Source organism: Camponotus vicinus, unplaced genomic scaffold, assembly GCF_025532165.1.
Source record: "Camponotus vicinus isolate PSW18456_S1 unplaced genomic scaffold, iyCamVici1.0 SCAF_3, whole genome shotgun sequence".
Classification (NCBI taxonomy): Eukaryota; Metazoa; Arthropoda; class Insecta; order Hymenoptera; family Formicidae; genus Camponotus; species Camponotus vicinus.
This window is the reverse complement of record NW_028141967.1, coordinates 1,562,752-1,581,416: the sequence shown is the minus strand read 5'-3', so window position 1 is coordinate 1,581,416 and position 18,665 is coordinate 1,562,752. Positions and strand designations below refer to the sequence as shown.

General features: G+C 38.7%; 1 protein-coding gene and 1 long non-coding RNA gene across 12 annotated transcripts in view; one reads left to right on the top strand and one right to left on the bottom strand.

Moving 5' to 3' along the window:
* Positions 1 to 18,539, top strand: part of Ush (Zinc finger protein ush) — a 150,472-nt gene extending 131,933 nt beyond the window's left edge. For 6 of the 9 annotated variants that reach the window (XM_083092907.1, XM_083092902.1, XM_083092908.1 and 3 more), the window contains 8 exons: positions 10,445 to 10,698; positions 12,159 to 12,540; positions 12,771 to 13,263; positions 13,527 to 13,786; positions 13,863 to 14,256; positions 14,401 to 14,677; positions 14,951 to 15,184; positions 15,411 to 18,539. In XM_083092907.1, coding sequence (XP_082949033.1) covers positions 10,445 to 10,698; positions 12,159 to 12,540; positions 12,771 to 13,263; positions 13,527 to 13,786; positions 13,863 to 14,256; positions 14,401 to 14,677; positions 14,951 to 15,184; positions 15,411 to 15,851 — 2,735 coding nt within the window. In that variant the 3' untranslated portion in view covers positions 15,852 to 18,539. Of the gene's footprint in view, positions 1 to 10,444; positions 10,699 to 12,158; positions 12,541 to 12,770; positions 13,264 to 13,526; positions 13,787 to 13,862; positions 14,257 to 14,400; positions 14,678 to 14,950; positions 15,189 to 15,410 lie in introns of all 9 variants that reach the window. The other 3 variants (XM_083092901.1, XM_083092905.1, XM_083092909.1) reach the window with 2 other exon arrangements.
* Positions 1,769 to 10,714, bottom strand: LOC145967871 (uncharacterized). Of its 3 annotated transcripts, XR_014437590.1 has the most exons (5): positions 10,344 to 10,714; positions 6,700 to 6,888; positions 5,397 to 5,733; positions 2,041 to 2,632; positions 1,769 to 1,946 (listed from the first exon to the last, which is right to left on the bottom strand). It is a non-coding gene; the product is annotated as an uncharacterized LOC145967871 (long non-coding RNA). The 3 variants fall into 3 exon arrangements; XR_014437589.1 differs by having other exon boundaries at positions 1,769 to 2,632; XR_014437588.1 differs by lacking the exons at positions 1,769 to 1,946; positions 2,041 to 2,632 and having other exon boundaries at positions 3,351 to 5,733.
* Positions 18,540 to 18,665: the final 126 nt, after the last annotated feature.

Sequence of the window (18,665 nt, the reverse complement as noted above, 5' to 3'; positions counted from 1 at the left end):
TCCTAACGTCGGCCAACATTGCAACGACGTGCATCGTTGCGACGTGCAAGATTGCTGGACACGCTCGTAAATAACTATCCCTCCCTCGGTAATTCCGTCAGCCTTTAACACCCCATTACGCACTTCTGATGTTCTCCCCGAAACATCGATAGGTCTTGAGTTACGAGGGATGGGAAGGTGTCGATGAATAGGTGTTAAAAGCTCGTTCTTCACATAAGAAAAGATTTCTTCTTCATTTTTAAATTAAACTTATTTTCTTCAAGATGTTTTAACTAACTTAATCTCGTTCTTCAATTAGCTTTAATTCTTGCCATCAAGATTTTAATTTGAAAACCTAAAATAACAATCTATCAGAAAATATTCCACTTCTTCCATAAATAATACAGACCGATAAAACGATTCTCTTTAATTTAACTTCAATTAATAACGCACAAGAGCGACTTAATTAAAATTAAAAGAGCACCGCCTCGTCCAAAGCCTCTCAAATCTTTATCCATCGACGGGGATACAAGACGTTTCAGGGGGGTCGTCGCGGATCAACGGATTTCCGGCCTCGGTTTCGCGCCCTGTGAACGTCGCTTAAACATTGAGACGTGACCAATGCTCGTTGCCACGAGAAGGGAACGGGCCACATCGGGCAATTATCGCTCGGCGGGAGCTCCCGACGTGCATACATTAAGATCCCCCCTCCTCCCCCCTCCCACCCCCCCTCTCGGCGGAGTATCTGAGGGACGACGACGAACGGCGAAACGACACCCGAGATTTCGTATCTCTCGGGACGGGACACACTTCTCTCGCCTGCCTCTCCTCCGTGCTCGACGTTTTAAGATCGATATCTGGCCGCGCCGCGCGACTCGCCTGAATGAATAATTATCAATGGACGGCGCGCACCACCTCGTCCTTTCCCTCCTTTTCCCTCCCTTTCCTCCTCTTCTGCCGGACACCGTCGACTCCCTATCGGCCTGCCTGAGATCGTTCGCCGTTCGACGTTGACTGTTTTCGCATTAATGACCCGCCGCGAGACCAGCTTTTGTCGGGACATTTTGTTGAACATTTGCGATTTTCGGGACGAAATTATACGTATTTTGCGAAAATTTATTTTTGTAATTTAATAATATTATAATTGAGAAACGTACATGCAAGCGCGTGAATATGATATGATGATAAAGAGGGAGATGGTATGTGATATGTACAGTGTTAAATTAATTAACGCGAAACAAAATTGAGACATAAAGGCGTGGAATGGCAGTTTATCGGCAGACGTGTCTCCTCGGGACGTCGATGTCGCTACTTCTTAATGACTGCCCCATCTTCGAGTTTAATCGTTGACACGCATAAACCATATCCCGCTTCTGCATATTCAAAGTGCGTGCGTGCGTGCACGCGCTCGTGCTGCGAACATCATTTTTTTTGCACACCTCCGCGATTTCTGCCAGGTGATACAAAAGTATCGCGAATCACGCTTAAAGGTGAAAGATCGATTGAAACAATGCAATTGTCGGGTGATTTTATAGTAAAAAGACGGATTGTTTTACGATTAAAAACTCCATATAACTTTAATTAATATTTAAGGAAACATTGAAAGATATTCTCAATATTTAGGTCCATGTTTTTGAATCTCTCTCCCTCTCTCTTACTTTTAATTTACAATTAAATACTACAAGTTTTGAGACGAAATAATTAATAGAGAATAAATAATTAATAGTTAAAATAATTAATAGAGAATAAAAAATTAAATAGAGATTTATCTCGATCCATAGTTCTTTCTTTAAAATATTTCATTTTATTTCAATATAATAATCGAAATTGTGATAATTTGTCATTTTTGGTGATACGATATCGCTTCATTATCTCCAAAGTCGTGGCGATCTTCGTGCAACTTCTTCGAGACTCTCGCTCCGGATCTCGACGCCAATCTCGGATAAACGCGTTCCGACGAGACAATTCTATCAGCCAACCACCCACCCACGTGAACCATTAAAACGTAGGTGATATCTAGACGCTGGAATCGGCGTCCTTCAAATTTTCAATTAGTCTTACGGAATATTCGAGAGAGCGAGAGGCAACTGCCTCCGATAGCATCGTGTGTCCCTTTATTCTTCCGTAGGCAATTTGAATGGCGACCGAAAGTGGATCTGGATCAAGGCCCCCCCCCTCTTTCTGGATCCATCGTTGGATGATCCAAGAGGGGAAGTATAAATTGAGAGGAGGGGACGAGGAGGAGGAGGAGGAGGCCGGAGAACTCGCCTCTCGTCTAGCTTAGATCTAATCTCGCATTCCCGCGCGCTGCGTGCCTAATTAAAGATCGATATCTCTCCGATATTATTGCCACCCTCCCCCTCCCCCTTCCCACACGTCCCCTCTCCCGTTCCTCCTCTTTTTCCTCGTCCTCCTTCCCCTCCGCCCCTGCCGCGTAGCAGGTTATTAAATTCTCCTATCTCGTGAGATCTGGACCGGCCGGTCCTGCCCGGCCTTATCTGATCCGGTCGATCTCCCGGTCTCGTTACCTTTCGGCCCTTCGTTCGTTCCCGTTCCCGTTCCGTTCTCGTTTTCGATGGATCGACACTTTCGAAATTTTGTGAGGGATGACGCGCCGGATAGACATAGGGGAAACGACAGCCCGATCAGCTCTCTGGAAAACCGGAAAGAGAGAGATCAGTCAGGTGGCTTTCGCGTCGGATTACGCGTCCATAATTACTTCGTCTTATTTATCTATTTATTAATATTTAAATGATTTAGATGTATCGATTCGATTTTCTTGCAACTGATAACATGCATCACTGCTTCCTGAATTATTTTATTTATCAATCCGATATAATCCAAGACATGTATAAATCATGATTTTTCTAAAATTTTATTTTACATATGATTTAATTATTTATCTAATTTTTTATTCAGATTAATGATTTTGTTATTATTTCGATTAATCTTTTTTAAATAATCTATCTTCGATATATAGAAGAATAAGAGGTTTAATTATTCGAGAGAAAAAAAGGGAGACATAAAATATACCGTTTTCTTTTTATTTGACACGATTGTAATTTGAAGAAATAAATTTGAGAAAAATGTAATTTGATTAAATTATATTTTCTCAAATTTATTTCATGAAGAAGCGTTCCTCGAGAGGCATCTTTTATCCATCCAAGATTACAAGCGAGAGAGAGAGACCTAAAACATATCATTTTCTTTTCATTTGATATGATTGTAATTTGAAGAAATAAATTTGGGAAAAATGTAACTTGATTAAAATATATTTTTCTGAAATTTATTTCTTGAAGAAGCGTTCCTCGAGAGGCATCTCTTATCCATCCAGGATTACAAGCGAGAGAGAGACCTAAAACATATTTTTTTTTTTTCATTTGATATGATTGTAATTTGAAGAAATAAATTTGGGAAAAATGTAATTTGATTAAATTATATTTTCTCAAATTTATTTCTTGAAGAAGCGTTCCTCGAGAGGCATCTTTTATCCATCCAGGATTACAAGCGAGAGAGAGACCTAAAACATATTTTTTTTTTCATTTGATATGATTGTAATTTGAAGAAATAAATTTGGGAAAAATGTAATTTGATTGAAATATATTTTTCTGAAATTTATTTCTTGAAGAAGCGTTCCTCAAGAGGCATCTCTTATCCATCCAGGATTACAAGCGAGAAACAAGAAGAGGGAAGCGCTTATAAAACCGTCGGTGCTCCGACGCTTCCAATTTGTGAAATCGCGCCAGGGACGTTATTCCTCTCGCCACCCCTATCGACAATCGACCTTCTCCTCTCCCCTCTCCTCTCTCCCTCCTCCCTCGTTACAGAAGGTTTTAACGCGGAACAGAAAAAAATCACCGGCCCGCAGCGGAGGAAACCGAGGACGGTGACAGATGGCGCGTGACGATAACGTCTCTCGAAGGTCCTGTTCGCGGGCGAAACGACCCGCGCCGGATCCTGTTCCTGTCGCGAGATAAACGAAACAGCTGCGTCTCGGCGCCGATCAAAGATTCTCTCTCTCTTCCTCTCCCTCTCCTGCCCCCTCTCTCTCTCTCTCTCTCTTCTCCTGCCCAGGGCGCTCTTTCGACATCTCGTGAGCGCAATCGCGCGGAAATAAATGAGCAACGTGTGCATGATAACGACACACAAATACAAATACTTTGATTCTTTCCCGATGATTTTATTTAGATAGCGCGATTGGAGGTAATTTTATTTACCTAACGTTTCGGCCATTTTTGGATTTCCTCGAATTTTTTATGATTCTTAATTCTTGAAAGCTTTTAGCATCTCTGAAATTTAAATGGTCGAATTTAAAATGCAAAATAATTTAACATTTAAGATTCGAAAAATTAATCCCACGGAGCTAAAATTTCAGAGAATTCAAAAAAGATTATATACGATGTGGAAAAAATTTATCGATAGTAGTAATAGAATTGACTCTTGAGTGAAATCACATTCCTGAAGCGGTCTGAGAGATGGAATTGGAATTGGTAAGGGGAAGGGGGAATCCTCGAATTTTAATCCTAGGCGAGTCTAATCGCTGCTCTGCGATCAGGTGGCAGGAGATTAGGCCGACCAGTTGATATAAAAGATCGATCGGAGAGGGAAACAGAATAACAAAAAATTCAGTCAGAAAAAGGAAGAGGGAGAGAAGAGCGGGAAGAAGAGGGGAGATCCTCAAATGATGTTCATGATGGGCAAACAAATTAGTGAAGTAGAAAAGATAGTGTCGAAGGAAGGGGAAGGTTTTTCGATCAACAGACTGGTTTACGTTTTAGTATCGGATAATTTCGGATAAAGACAACATCTTTGGGTTCGATGCAGTCATATGATTAGCACGTCGATGACGTTTGGAAATTATACGGAAATCCTCGACATTAAACTGATTAAAAGACAATAGTTTGCTTAAAGGAAAAAGAGTATTAATATTAATATAATTAATGTAAATTTAAAAAAAGGCAACTAAAAGAATTCTTTCTTGAAATTTAAAATTTTAATATGTGAACAATCTCTGTGGATCTTAATTGAATCGTTTTATCATAATTAATCAACTCATTTTATCTTAATTATAATCGTTTATATCTTAATTATTATTCAAGTTCCTTTAAATTTAATACGCGTCACAATTGAGACTGACATTTTTCAAAACTGCAATTATCCTTATATTCTAATCGCGTGCCAGGCGTAAAAAGAGAGAGGAAGGCTCGTTAATAGTTTTATTACTAAAGGTTAATAACAATTACCGACACACTATAGTCACTCATCGCGAATCGCAGCACTTATTACAGCTTTTCGCAACGAGAGCTAATCGTGATTAAGTGGTAACGGTCGAAAGTCGGAACGTCGGCGTTTTATCAACGCCGGATATCAGGCTTATCGTCGTCCTTTAAGATAATTACTATGATCGTTGTCCTTACGATGGAGGAGGTGGAGAAGGCGTAAACGCCAAGTACGAAGGCGGAGGTGGCGACGATGGAGGCTCGCTCCGCATGAATAATGCGCTCCACGACGTGATCCGAGCTTCCCAGAAGACCGTCGCCGGACTGGGATGTACCTCGAGCACCGATCCAAAGTATTGGACGACACAATAAAGCTGTTACGTATCTCGCTCTCGCGAAAGATTGCGAATCAGAGGCTCTCAATGTTCCGACATGTTTGAAAGCATATAAATCAGAGGGTTCTGAAATAATAGGGATCTCTCCCAGGCTAAACTGTGGAATATTGGAGCTCTGATGTTGCAAATTTTAGCACAAGCTGAAAAAAACAGAATTTGAGAAAAACTCTGGTTAAACGCTGAAATTGATAGAACGCTAGAATTTTTGAAATATTGAGTCATCAGGATTTTAAAATATTAGAATTCAGCAATATCAATAAAATAGAGAGTAATATTAAAATATTTATAAAATTAAAATTATAAAATTAAAATTATAAATTCTAATTGAAATTAAAATTATAAATTCTTTAAAAGCTGATATTTAAATTTTAACGAAAAATTTTAAAGAAAAAGGGAAAAAAAATTATGCGTTAATTTTGTCCAGGAGTATAAATATTTTTTCTAAAATTATTAAGTTTGATGATTTTTTTAGTAATCTTAAAATACTCAAGTTCGAAGATATTAAAATTTGAAGTAATGCGTATTTGAAAAATACTAGAAATATAATTATTAAGACATTATGATGTTAATATTCTCGGAATATTGATCCATATTTGATTTGTCGAATGAGTATTCGTTGCAGAAAAATAACAAATATGAAATAATAAAACTCTCTTCCGAGTTTTCTTCTGTTTGGCATTTAATTTGATGACGATCGATTGTCACTCGCATAATTAAAGTGCTGGAAATCGAACGCGATTCTTGCACCGCGCGTTCGATCCGATGTTTCAAGGTCGACACGTCGATCTTCCCCTCGCAAGTCTGCCCAAGGAAGAAGCTTCGCGAGTTGAGCTCTCACTTAACGGCCGCGTTGTCACGATCGGGACCTCAGCGACATTAGCATATCTCCACGATGCAGCGTGTAAGGGGTGCGAACGGGGGGTGCGAGCGAAGAAGAGAGGAAGGAAGACAAAGCAAATGGACACGGAACCGTATATGCGCGATCTCATGGGTCGTGAAAAGGCGCGCACGATCCGTAACGCGAATCGGCAGGGTCGGGGGCGGGGGGAGAAGAGCTCGGAAACGGGGAAAGGAGGGGCAGAAGACTCACTCTTGCTGCCTGTTACCTGTACGTCCTGTGTTTGCCTACCAGCGTCACGATCAGGACTCTATTTGCATAGCGCCGATGAAGCTGCTACCGTCTTGTCGCCCGCAGTCCTGCTTTCTCGTTTCCTCTTTCCCGAGGAATTCGCATGCGTTTTGGTCCAGTTTGAAGGATGTTGAGCGTGTCGTGTCCTATCCTCGATCGGGTGTATCTGAAATTATAAATTATATATTAAATATTAATATATTTTTATAATTTTTAATTATAAATATTTTAATTTTAATTTTTAATATTTTAATATTTTAATTTAATTTTAATTTTAATATTTTAATTTTTAATTATAAATATTTTTTTAATTATAATTATATATTAAAAAAGGAAGATATATCCTTTTAGGATGAAATTTTATCTTTGTATATTCAGTGATTTAAAAAGAAATTTTTTACAAGTAATGAAGTGTCTTTTTTGTTACATGATTGATGATTAGTCGGGAGACAATGACGTTTTTAAAAGTTTCGGAAGTCTGGAAATTTATAAGACTTAAGGGAAAGAGAGAGGGAGAGAGAGAGAAGTGTCAATGTCGACCGAAGGGATGAGAAAGAAAGGTATAAGCGGTATAATAAATGCCCCGCATACCTACTTATTACTTTAACGAGCGGACGTTTTTTGCATCACGCGTACTCTCGGTCACGGAACGCGCGATGATTTACCGAGACATCACGTGCGTTCGCGCGACTCGTCAACAATATGTCTCACCTACGCATTTCTGATCGTTTATCGATCCTTGTCTCATTAAATTAACAGAGTATTCGCCACGGTTGTGTCCTTATATATATAATTTAATTTTTTTTTGCAGCGATCACAAAACACATTTATCTCGATCTTCAAAAAGATGTATGTAGTCGTAACATAATGTTTCTTTTACGCATTAAAAAACTGAATAATTTAAATTTATAATTTATAAATTTATTATTTATAATTTATAATTTATAAATTTATAATTTTTTAGAACGATAAATATATAATTTCTTTGCAAGTGAAACTTCTTTAATTCTTTTTTCACAATACTGTGTTTAATAAAAGACAAAAGACTTAAAAAAAACAAAGAAACAGCGCATCCACCCTCCTCAGATTAAATATTTATTTTAAAAATGTAAAGTTTTAAAAATTGAAAGCTGAAAATTTCGAAAGATCTCAAGAGTTTCTAGTTTTAAAAAAATATGAATATGAAAAATATCACAGGGATCCAAGAAGGAAGGAACTTAATTATGAACTTATCGTCGCGTGATGCATCAATTATATCGGGACGCCGGTAAATCGAGCGGAATTTGAGGCTCATTAGCGGAATGGAGTATCGGAAGAAGGGTCGTATCGTAGGGTGAAAGGAGGAGGAAGACGGGGATCGAAAGTACGAGTTTCCGGCTCCGTTCTTCAGTGCGACGCCGAGTCGCTGCGATTGCTCGGTTCTTGCATAAAGCGGGGCCGAAGGTGTACACGGACGCGGCGGTATCGGTTCCAAGAAAGGCTTATCAGGCCGCGGATATGTTAATGGAGGCCGTGTTGTGCCTCCCCCGCTCTCTCCTCCACCGTCGCCTTTTCGAGATATATTGCACCCCAACCGTCGCGCGATGGAGGAGGTGGTTGGTCGGCCGCTCGTAAGCTGGTGGTTGCTGTAGATGCAGCCCTCCCGCGATCGGCAACGTGTATATTTTGTATGCGCGTTTAAAAATACCCCCAGTTTACGATGGAAAAATCTGAAGAGCGAAAATTAATTGAAGAAGAGTTGTAACGATATGGTTCCTAATTGAAAAATCGTTAAAATATATTTTCGTCATTTATTTCTTAGATTTTCTCTCTGAAATTCTGAAAATTTCATTTTTAAATTGTAGGTATATACGTAATAATTCGTCTCTAATTTTGAAATTAAAGATTTTTCTTCGAAATACTCTCTGTAAAATTTTTGGTTCTTCGAAATTGAACATACTTGAAACTGTGAGCATTTAAATCTCTTAGCACTTGCTTGTATCTTTCAATACGAAACAAATTCTTTAGACCTTGAAATATTCTGGCTACTTTGAGCCTCGAATCCTCGGGCCATTGTGTTCTCGGATTATCGAGCTCACGGATCCTCAGATCTCCGGGCCGATCGCGAGCCAATCCATACTCGGAGATCATCTCGAAAATAATCTCTCGTTCGATAATAGAACCCCGGGGAAAGAAACTAACCGTGAGATAAGGGAGGTTTATCTACAACCTCTATCATACATACACCTCCCTCTTTCTCTCTTATTCTCTCTTCGTGAGATAGAGAGATCTATCCACGGCCTCCACCTCTTCTCCAATCGTACATCTGAGATCACGAAGAAGAAGCAGACGAGGGTCGCGGATGAACTTGCAGACGTCGTCGTCGCTAGCGAACGTATGCATGGCTGCGCAATTAAGGCTCGCGATCAGTCCCGTCTTGAGAGGGAGAAAGAGAAAGAGAGAGAGAAAGAGAGACGGAAATAAACCGGAGGGAAAAAGGGAGGCTGTGTGCGCTGCCACGCCACGCCACGCCACAGCCGATCCATCGATGACCGCTTATTTACAGAGAAGCCAGAGAGAGGAAGGAACACGACCTGGAGTGTAGATGCGAGCGTTGGATAGCCCAGCGAGCTCGTTGCAACCCTTTGCCCAATCTACCCAGGCAGATCTTCCTTCGAGTCCTCCCTCGCGCCTCCCTTCCTCCCTCCTCCTCTCCTCTGTCGCTCTTCCTCGCCCGAGGAGGCAATTAAAGCATCCGGGTAATTCTCAATCTCTCGCGTCGACGAGGCAAATGGATCGTCAGATCTCTTTTAGAGGTCCTTGATGATCTATCGAGAAAAAGATGTCTTAAGAATTGCACAGAAAATTCTATTGACAATCGATCCTTTTCAAAAACTGCAGTCACGATTTGCAAGATATCTCTACTAATCGTATGAAAAAATATGCATGAACGATAAATTTGTATTTTTATAGTTTGCTATTTTTTAAAACATTTTATTATTTAATAATTAAAATGTACAACACATATTTTTGTCAACACCTATTTTATTTATTTAAGGATATAATCTTTTTCTAATTAATTTTGCTATTTAATTTCTTTCCATAAATATTTTTTCTCTTATAAACTTAACTTTTTTTTAATTGATTAAATATTAATTTTCTTAAACATTTTCCTTAACTTTTTGTTAATTTTTTGCAACTCTTGTTAACTTTTCACAATTCTTTCGCAAACTATTTCTTCATCAATGTAACCCCCTGATTCCCTCAACAATGGCAGAACCCTCAGTATTGAAAGATTAAACCTCGTATCGATGCATTCTAACGCATTCGCTGCGAGCAGCCCTTAGACACTGAACTACTCAGAGAGAGCTTACGCGTAAGCAAGCCGAAGTAGGGGATGAAAGCATGCGAAGGGTGCAATTGATGGTTGTGCCGAATGAAAGAATAGAGAAATGAAGGGAAGAGAACGTAGAATACTCAAAGGACTGTTGAAGCAAGGATCCATTAGAGATAGTCCAAGATTTAACCATTTTAATTTTTTATTTATTTTATAATAATTTTATACTGATTTATTATATTATTATCTTCTATCATTATTTTCTCTCTCTCTATTTCTCAAAATTAATATCGAAATAATCTTACTTGAACGAATGAAAAGCCTCTTGAGAATACCTTGCCATATCTTTGTTATTTTATTTTATAGAAGATTTCCGTTGATAAATATCTCTTATTTTTAATTTCAGGGGAGGATGAGGAATGGAGTGACTCGGAGAAGACCCCGTCGGTGAGCAGTGGTGTGGACGGTGGCGGATCCGCGGTGTCGAGTCCGATTGCACCGCCGGTGGTTGAGGAGGACTCGAGTTTACCACCTCCTCCGAGACTCAACCCCGCGTCGTCCTCAACCAGTTCCTCCACTAGCGAGGATATCAGACTGCGCTTGAGCGTCCTTTCGGAGGATACTAGGAAGCGTCTGGTCAGTCTTACTGAAGACATCGAGGTGATCAATTTTGTTATATTTATCTTGATTTAATAAGAAAATTAAATATCTTACATTAAAATCATTATCTAATTAAATATCTATAATATTTTACGAAACAATCATGTGGTCTAAAAATTTGAAGAAAAAACGTATATTTATATATAATTATTAAAAATCTAGGAATTATTTTTACAAATAAATTCCAATAATTTTGATAAGATCCCGAAATTTAAAAGACAGTCTCAATTTAACAAATAGTTCATTAAAATTAACACATATACATAAATGGTCCAAATGATAAATCAATAATAATAATAAGGTAGGCTTATTTAAGACCAAGAAAAGCGCAGGTGGTATTGCGTGACAAATAATTCTATAATTTTTAAAAAAATTCTAAAAATACACTTACTTGCTCTATACTCTATCTGCTTAAGCAGCAAGTGAACAGTTTAAATAGACAGGAGGATATAGAGCTCCTTAGTAAGGCCTACCACCCCATCTTAAGGAAATGTGAGTTGAAGCACCTCTCTCGATACTAGGATTCTGACTCCTTTTCTTGCTACGCTCTTGAGGTTCTTTCCTCGTTTTGTTGTATCTTTGTGTCTCTTTACAATCTGTTGTTAGCTCTGTCATGACGTATTTGAAAATTATTGCTTCATCATTTGATCTTCTAATTTATCTTTCAACTTCCTACAAGGTAATTTCTTTCTTCTGTTTTCTTCTGTAGTATTTTCAAAAATTCTCTTACTTAAAATTAGAATAATTTTAACGTTTAACCCGTTTTCAACGCTTATTTTCATTTTTTACGTCGCGTTTCCGAAAGATAGTTATCAGCCTTCCCCCCTTTACAGATATTGAGCCATTGGTTTGCCATCAAGCTTGAACATTGACTGCATCCTTTTCTCTAACGTGCGTTCTTTGGCAAAACGTCATGTTGAATGAATTTCGGTGAGGTGTTTGAGCGTGAGTTTGGTGGCCAACGATTTTGTGAGCAATTACTAATAGTATTGCTTTTTTAAAAAACTGACTGTCGTATATTGCGAAGGACAGTGATGGAGTCTAACATCGTGCGATTTTTAGAAGCAATAGGCAACGCATTGTGCCACGTAATTTTGCGGATTATTCTGTTTTATTTTAAATCTTAATGGTATCTTCCCTGATTTGACCATGATATAGTTGTTTACTTTTACAATTTTATCTTTCGACCTGTACAGTATTTCATATTTTTCATCTATTTATTTTTATATTTCTTTTATATGTTTTATTAAATTATTATGTCACACTGAGGAGGGTCCGAATGGGACCGAAACGTTTGTATTTATAAAATTTTTTAAAAAATTATAGAATTATTTGTCACGCAATACCACCTGCGCTTTTCTTGGCCTTAAATAAGCCTACCTTATTATTATTATTGAGTCTCAATTTAATTTTTAAACTTAATTTTTAATTATTAAAAAAAATAAATATCTTATGCACAGGTCCCCAGGGGTATACGAGACCGCCATGCGCCGTCCAGAAGCGTGCGGACACGAGAGTCGAGTCCCAAGGACGTCGATGAGGATCAACAGGCTGTTAAGGAGGACGAATGCCAGCCGAGGTCGTCGTCCTCATCGTCATCGTCCACTGCCATCAGAAGACGAGACTCTGTCTGTCGTAGGGACTCGGAAGACTCCGTCACCGCGGTGGTCACTGAGGCCAAGAGGATGAGACTCGAGGACGAAGCACCAAGACTGAGACTCAATGCTAGTCTGGCGACGGATCCCGCATTGCGACCCGCCGCTGTCGCCGCGCTTACCGTGAAGCCGGAGAACACGTCGCCACCGAACCAGACACCGCCACTTCCAGCAGGGCTTCAGAACGGTGATTATAGTTCACATCTAGATTTCAGATCGATGATCATTTTCTACGGCATTTTAATCAGGGATAAAACAGGAAAATTTTCGAAACTTGTAACTTTAAATGTTGGATATTTGAAATTTTCAATTTTTCAACAATGAAAAAATACATATATTTGAGGAACATAAACTTGCCTTTTAGAATCTGAGACGATGAGGATAAAAAATAAAATCTTGTGATGAAATTAATTTTAGCAATCGCATCGGGTCGGCTGTTCGTCCTGCCAACCGATGGCAAGGAGACGATCACGGTGGAGCCGGCGAGGCCGCCGCCAACCGCCCTAGTCTGTCCACCGTGTGGTATCCGATTCAGCTCGGCGAGCACCCTAGAGGCCCACCGCACCTACTACTGCGCCCATCGACCGCGTGCAGAGGAAGACGTGACGAATGACGAGGACGACGACGGCAAATCCGGCGGCAAGTTCGAGGTGCGAAAGGCGTACGCTTGTCCGCACTGCTCGTATAGCGCCGACAAAAAAGTGTCCCTGAATCGCCATATGCGGATGCACGCAGCCTCGCCGGCGCCCCCAACGATATCACCGGCAGCGACGGCGGTGTCGACGAATCCGAACTCCTCGACAGGCAGCCCCGCTGGCCAAACCACCGCATCTAACGGTTCTTTGAACGAGGAGGCCGAAAGATACTGCAGGAATTGTGACATTAGGTTCAGTTCCTTGAAGACATACAGGTAAATAAAATAATTTAAAAAGTTCTAATTAAGAAAACTTATAGAAGTCTATTAAAGAAAATAATCTGTAATAATATTAAAAATATAATAATAAAAAAATTAAATAATATTAAAAAATATTAAAAATATAATATTAAAAAATTAAATAATTTTAAAAAATATTAAAAATATAATATTAAAATAATATACTATATATACTATATATAAAATTTGATACACAGAAATATAGATTTTTTTTTAAATTATAATTCAATTTATTACAGGGCGCATAAGACACATTATTGCAGCACCAGGCACGTGGTGAAGGACACATTACCGTCGTCGACAGCAACGCAAGCATCTACGGTGAAAGCATCGCCGCCAACCAGCTCGAGTCCTGGTGACTCGCCGCCTCCACAGCCGTGTCTGGCGCTACCCACTAATCCCATCCTTATCGTACCATATTCGTTGTTTCGCGGCGCGAGCGTCCTTGCCGCGCCGGCACTTCCGGCCCCTGACACTGCGTGCTTCCTTCTGCCAAACGGTTTGTATACGTTTTAAATAATTATGAAGAATAATTTAAAAAAAGTAACGTCGATTTAACATCGTTTCATTTTCAGGTTCCCTTCAACCAATGACGAGAGGTCTCGCTTCCACGACCCAAAACGTAGAGCCGCCTGTTCTAAGAGCGGCGAACAAACCCTCGACGCCAGCATCAGTGGTCGTAGCAACATCCACGTCTCCATCTGCTTCAGCGCCTCTCGATTTAAGCGTACGCAGATCGCCAGTGCACCAGGACGAGAAGGAGAACAGAATATCGCCAACGCCATCATCTCTGCCACCACCTCCGAGTAGCCCCAGATCCAGGGGCAGCGGTAGTCCTAGAACGAGATCCATTGGTCCGGCACAGACGGTCACCGTCGCGCCACCTCCGCCTACGGAACTCGCGCTGAGACTCGCTGAGCTGCCACCACCCCCCGTTCCCGGAGTACTTGTCAAGCAGGGTGTCTCCAGGTGAGTTTGGGTCTCTCAAGAAATTTAATTAGACTTTTGGAATTCTGAATGTTTGAATTTTTAATTTTCAAATTATATATAGAAAGAGATCATAAGCTTAGAAAATTTTCAATTTTTGAAAACTTTGAGATTACTTCCTTCAAGTTTTGATCTTTATAGGTGCAAGGAATGCAATATCGTGTTCTGTAGACACGAAAACTTTGTCGCTCATAAGAAGCATTATTGCCAGGCAAGGGAAACGACGGTGAGCAACAGTCCACCACCCCCTGGCACGCCCCCGCCACCCATCTGCGTCCAGCTCATCTGCGCCGCGTGTGGCATCAAATTCGCTTCCATGGATAATCTGGTTGCTCACCAGGCGTATTATTGCCCTAAGAGACCCGAACCACAGGAGCAGCATACACGGTGTTCTAAATGCAAGGTAAAATCCAAACAGTACAAAAGAATCCAAGAAATATTTAGGGGGCATAAAGAATATCTAAAAAATTTGTTAAATGTCTAAAAGTATAAAGAAAATCTAAAATTAAAATTTAGAGTGTTTTTAAATATATTTAATATTCCAAAAATTTAGGATTCCTTTTAAATACTTCGACTTTTTTAACGCATTTGAAATTCCCACTTTATCTTTATTGAGGTGATTCTCTTTCTTTTATCGATTTTTCGAGATATTAGACGAGATGCATGCTTGTTGCAGGCGATAATAGAACCCGGTGGCAATCATACCTGCGCCAGTGGAACGACTGGTGGTTGGCGATGTCCGGTTTGCGGCGCCGTCAGCCCAACAGCCGGTGCTGCCCAGCGTCACATGGATGCCCACCAAGGTGTCAAGGCCTTTCGGTGCACGATCTGCCGTTATAAAGGCAACACTCTACGTGGTATGAGGACCCATATCAGGATGCACTTTGAGAAGCGCGGCACCGATCTACAGGTAGGTCTGTTCTTTCTCTTTGTTCTTCTTTTTGAATTCTATTAAATTAAAATACATATTTGAATTTTTATATTAATAATAAATCTTTGGATAAATATCTTAAAATTTTTGACAAACTAAACCTGACCATCAAATATATTGTTCATTTTTATATAAAATAAATTTGTTTTCTGATAAATGTATATTTGATAGAATTTTAATAAAATATGAACTATATTTACTTTAGGAGGAAAATTACATAACGTGCGTACTGGATGATGAGGCGACGCTTTCGACACCGGAACCTGCGCCTGCTACGACGCCGGAGGAGATTCCCGCAGAGATTCAGGTGAATGGCAAGACGGAGATACAGAAGAGTCCGCAACCACCGGCGCCACCGCCGCCACAACCTCCACTGGTACCGGCAATCACTAATAAGGTGAAGCAGGAACGCGAGGACACGCCACCGCCGGAAGAGAGTTTGAATTCCAGCAAAAGCGGTCCTCGCTACTGTGACTCCTGCGACATCAGCTTCAACTTTTATCACACCTTTCTCGCTCATAAGAGATTTTACTGCTCGAGTCATGCCGGCGAGGCGAGTAACAATAATAATAACAACAATAACAATAATGCCAGCGGTCATCCGACACCCCCGCCAACTGGCAGGACCGAGGCATCGGTGCTGTAAAATTCCGTGAAGTTTCATAATCAAGTGCGACGAGATTACTTCTCTGCCGTTCGTTTTTGTTTCATGGAAAAAAAAAGATAATATATACTTTAAAATATTTGCCATGAAACATTGATTCTCTCGAGAAATACGAATAAATTTTTCTCAAAGGAGCCAATTTTGTTAGGTAAATAATAAAGTATATTATATTCTTAAAAACTAATGGTCACATTAATCGTAAGAGAGTTTACATCAGTGAACGTCGCATTTTTGGAGGAATTTTCAGAAAAAATAAAATATGAGAGATGCGATATCTGATTAAACGGGGACTGTTAATTGTTGCCAGTTTATACATAATATAATGAAAGACTTCTTAATTGACTGCTATGTTGTGTGATTTTTGTTGATCCAGGGAATTGTTCGTACTTATTATAAGTCGAAGGTATCTATATGTACATATATATGCGTATGCGCGATGTGGGTGGTGAACTCGCAAGAATAGGTGTGCAACCAGAGCCGTACTTAGATAATTATATATAAATTAATATATAATCTACATATGTATACGCGGTAATAAAATAAACTTTAACGATGCAATTGTATAAAAAAAGCTTTAATTCTCGTATAAGTAACTAATATTTAATATTACTTTCTAATCGCTCCAAAATATACAAGGTGTCCGATTTTAAAGGATCCACTCAAATATCTCAGAAACACTGCTTAATGAAAAAATACTTCATTATAGTGTTTTGAAAAGCTCTCGAGGTAAGCTACGAGAATATGTAATAAAAAATAGGGGGTTCCATTTAAAAAATCAAAGACCTTGCCCTGACCTTGACAACGCCACCCAAGGTCGTCAAACCAATGGTACCATCTTATGTCCCCCTTCAAGCCATACAACTTATGTCTGAAACATTTTTCGATTTAACGCAGTGTTTCTGAGATATTTGAGTGGATCCTTTAAAATGGGACACCCTGTATAAAATAATATATATACAATAACATATATTTTATTATTCATTTTTTTTTATTCATTCTTTTTTCTTATTCGCGTTCTTTTTTCATTTATCGTTCGAGAATTTATTTAAGAGGTTTATGAATTATTGTACAAATAAATAGATAAAGAAAGAGAAATCCATATAAATACAAATTAAATGATATTTAAAAATGAAAAATATATCATGTTAATGACATGTATACGGCTCTGCTTGCAAGTGATCATTTCAATGCTCGTCACATCGATTCAGTGAAAAAATTTTAAAGATATCGAAAAGAATCGACGAGACGAATTGTGTCTTGTATGTACATATATACATATATATGTAAAAAGAAATTGAAAGAAATTGGCGAATAGAAAGAAATGAGCGAGAAAACGCGACCGGGCTCGACGCCAATAATAATTGATCGGTCCGGGCGAAGGTGTGCAATCTCATGACTCTCCAATAATCTCGTAGCATTAATAATCGACATTATATATCTTAAGAACGAATACGATAAGTGTAAAATGTTGTACAGTAGGCAAGTAGAATATTATGGAGCTGTAGTAAGCGATTCTGATACGAATGATACCATTCTCAGCTTGTGAATCTGCTAAGTTACATTGCGCAATTATGACGCACAACATATTTTATATATATTTCAAAATATATTTTATATATATATAAAATAGTTGTTACGTCCACGTTTACGAATAACAGTAATGCGAATGCGTCGGTAAATATCCATGCGAGGACATTTAAAATGCATCGTGAATCCATAGTAAAAATTTATTCGTGATGACTTTAAAGTTTCTTCGATAAAAATTTGTTTGACTATTATTTGTTCACCACGATTTTTGATGTTTTAATGTCAAAAATTTTTAATACTTCGATTACAAGAAAAAATTTAACAAAATTACAAGTATAAGATTCAGTTAATTGTAAACTGTTCATTTTTAAAACATGATTTTAAAATATTGTAAAATATTGTTTTTAATAAATAACATCGTCAAGACAAGATTGACGAAAAAAAATATTTAGAGAAATCTTATCAATAGACCTTGTATATATATTGCAGTGAATGCAGACAGAAAAGAGAGATGACGATATCAAAATAACATTGTTCTTCTGTTCGTTATTTGAATTTCTATCGACGCACTCGATGGACTCGATCAAAAGCATCGTACATACGTGTTCGCAAAATATCCCTCGTTGTAGGGCGCGTGAATGTAAAATAAATTAGAATTAAGGCCAGTGTTACATGTATACGCAATGTACTACTCATATCATATGACGAACTCGTTAATAATTCAAAAGATGTCGACCTATCTTTTAGCAGCGGTTGCCTGCGCAGCGAATTTCATGGCGAGAGATCTAAATATCGCGACGAATGTTTTGCAAAGATAAGTAATCTCATCACATCGTCCGGAAATTTACCTTTTCTTCCATATTGCAGAATCATTAGTCGATACACCGAAATAACTTTTCTCTTCGAGCCATGAAATGTCTTGTCGAATGTTATGTTGTTAATTGCCCGGATCTTTATACTGCCCGAATTGATTTCGCGGATGACGAAATCGCGGATGTGTATGGAAAAATTTGTAAATCCCCATCTGGTACTTCCAATAACTTGTTATAATATGCTATAAATCTGGTGTATATCACATTACATGCCATATCCACGATGACAAAACAGCTCTTTCTTCAATAATACATATATACTATCCTGTAACATCCTTTTTGGGACTGATCACCATTTTCCCTCTCCTGAACAAATGCAAATGTTTTCGCATCAAAGTTTTCTTTTCTTAAAAACTTTAATAATTATCTCTAATAATCTAAACATTTTTTTTTTAGA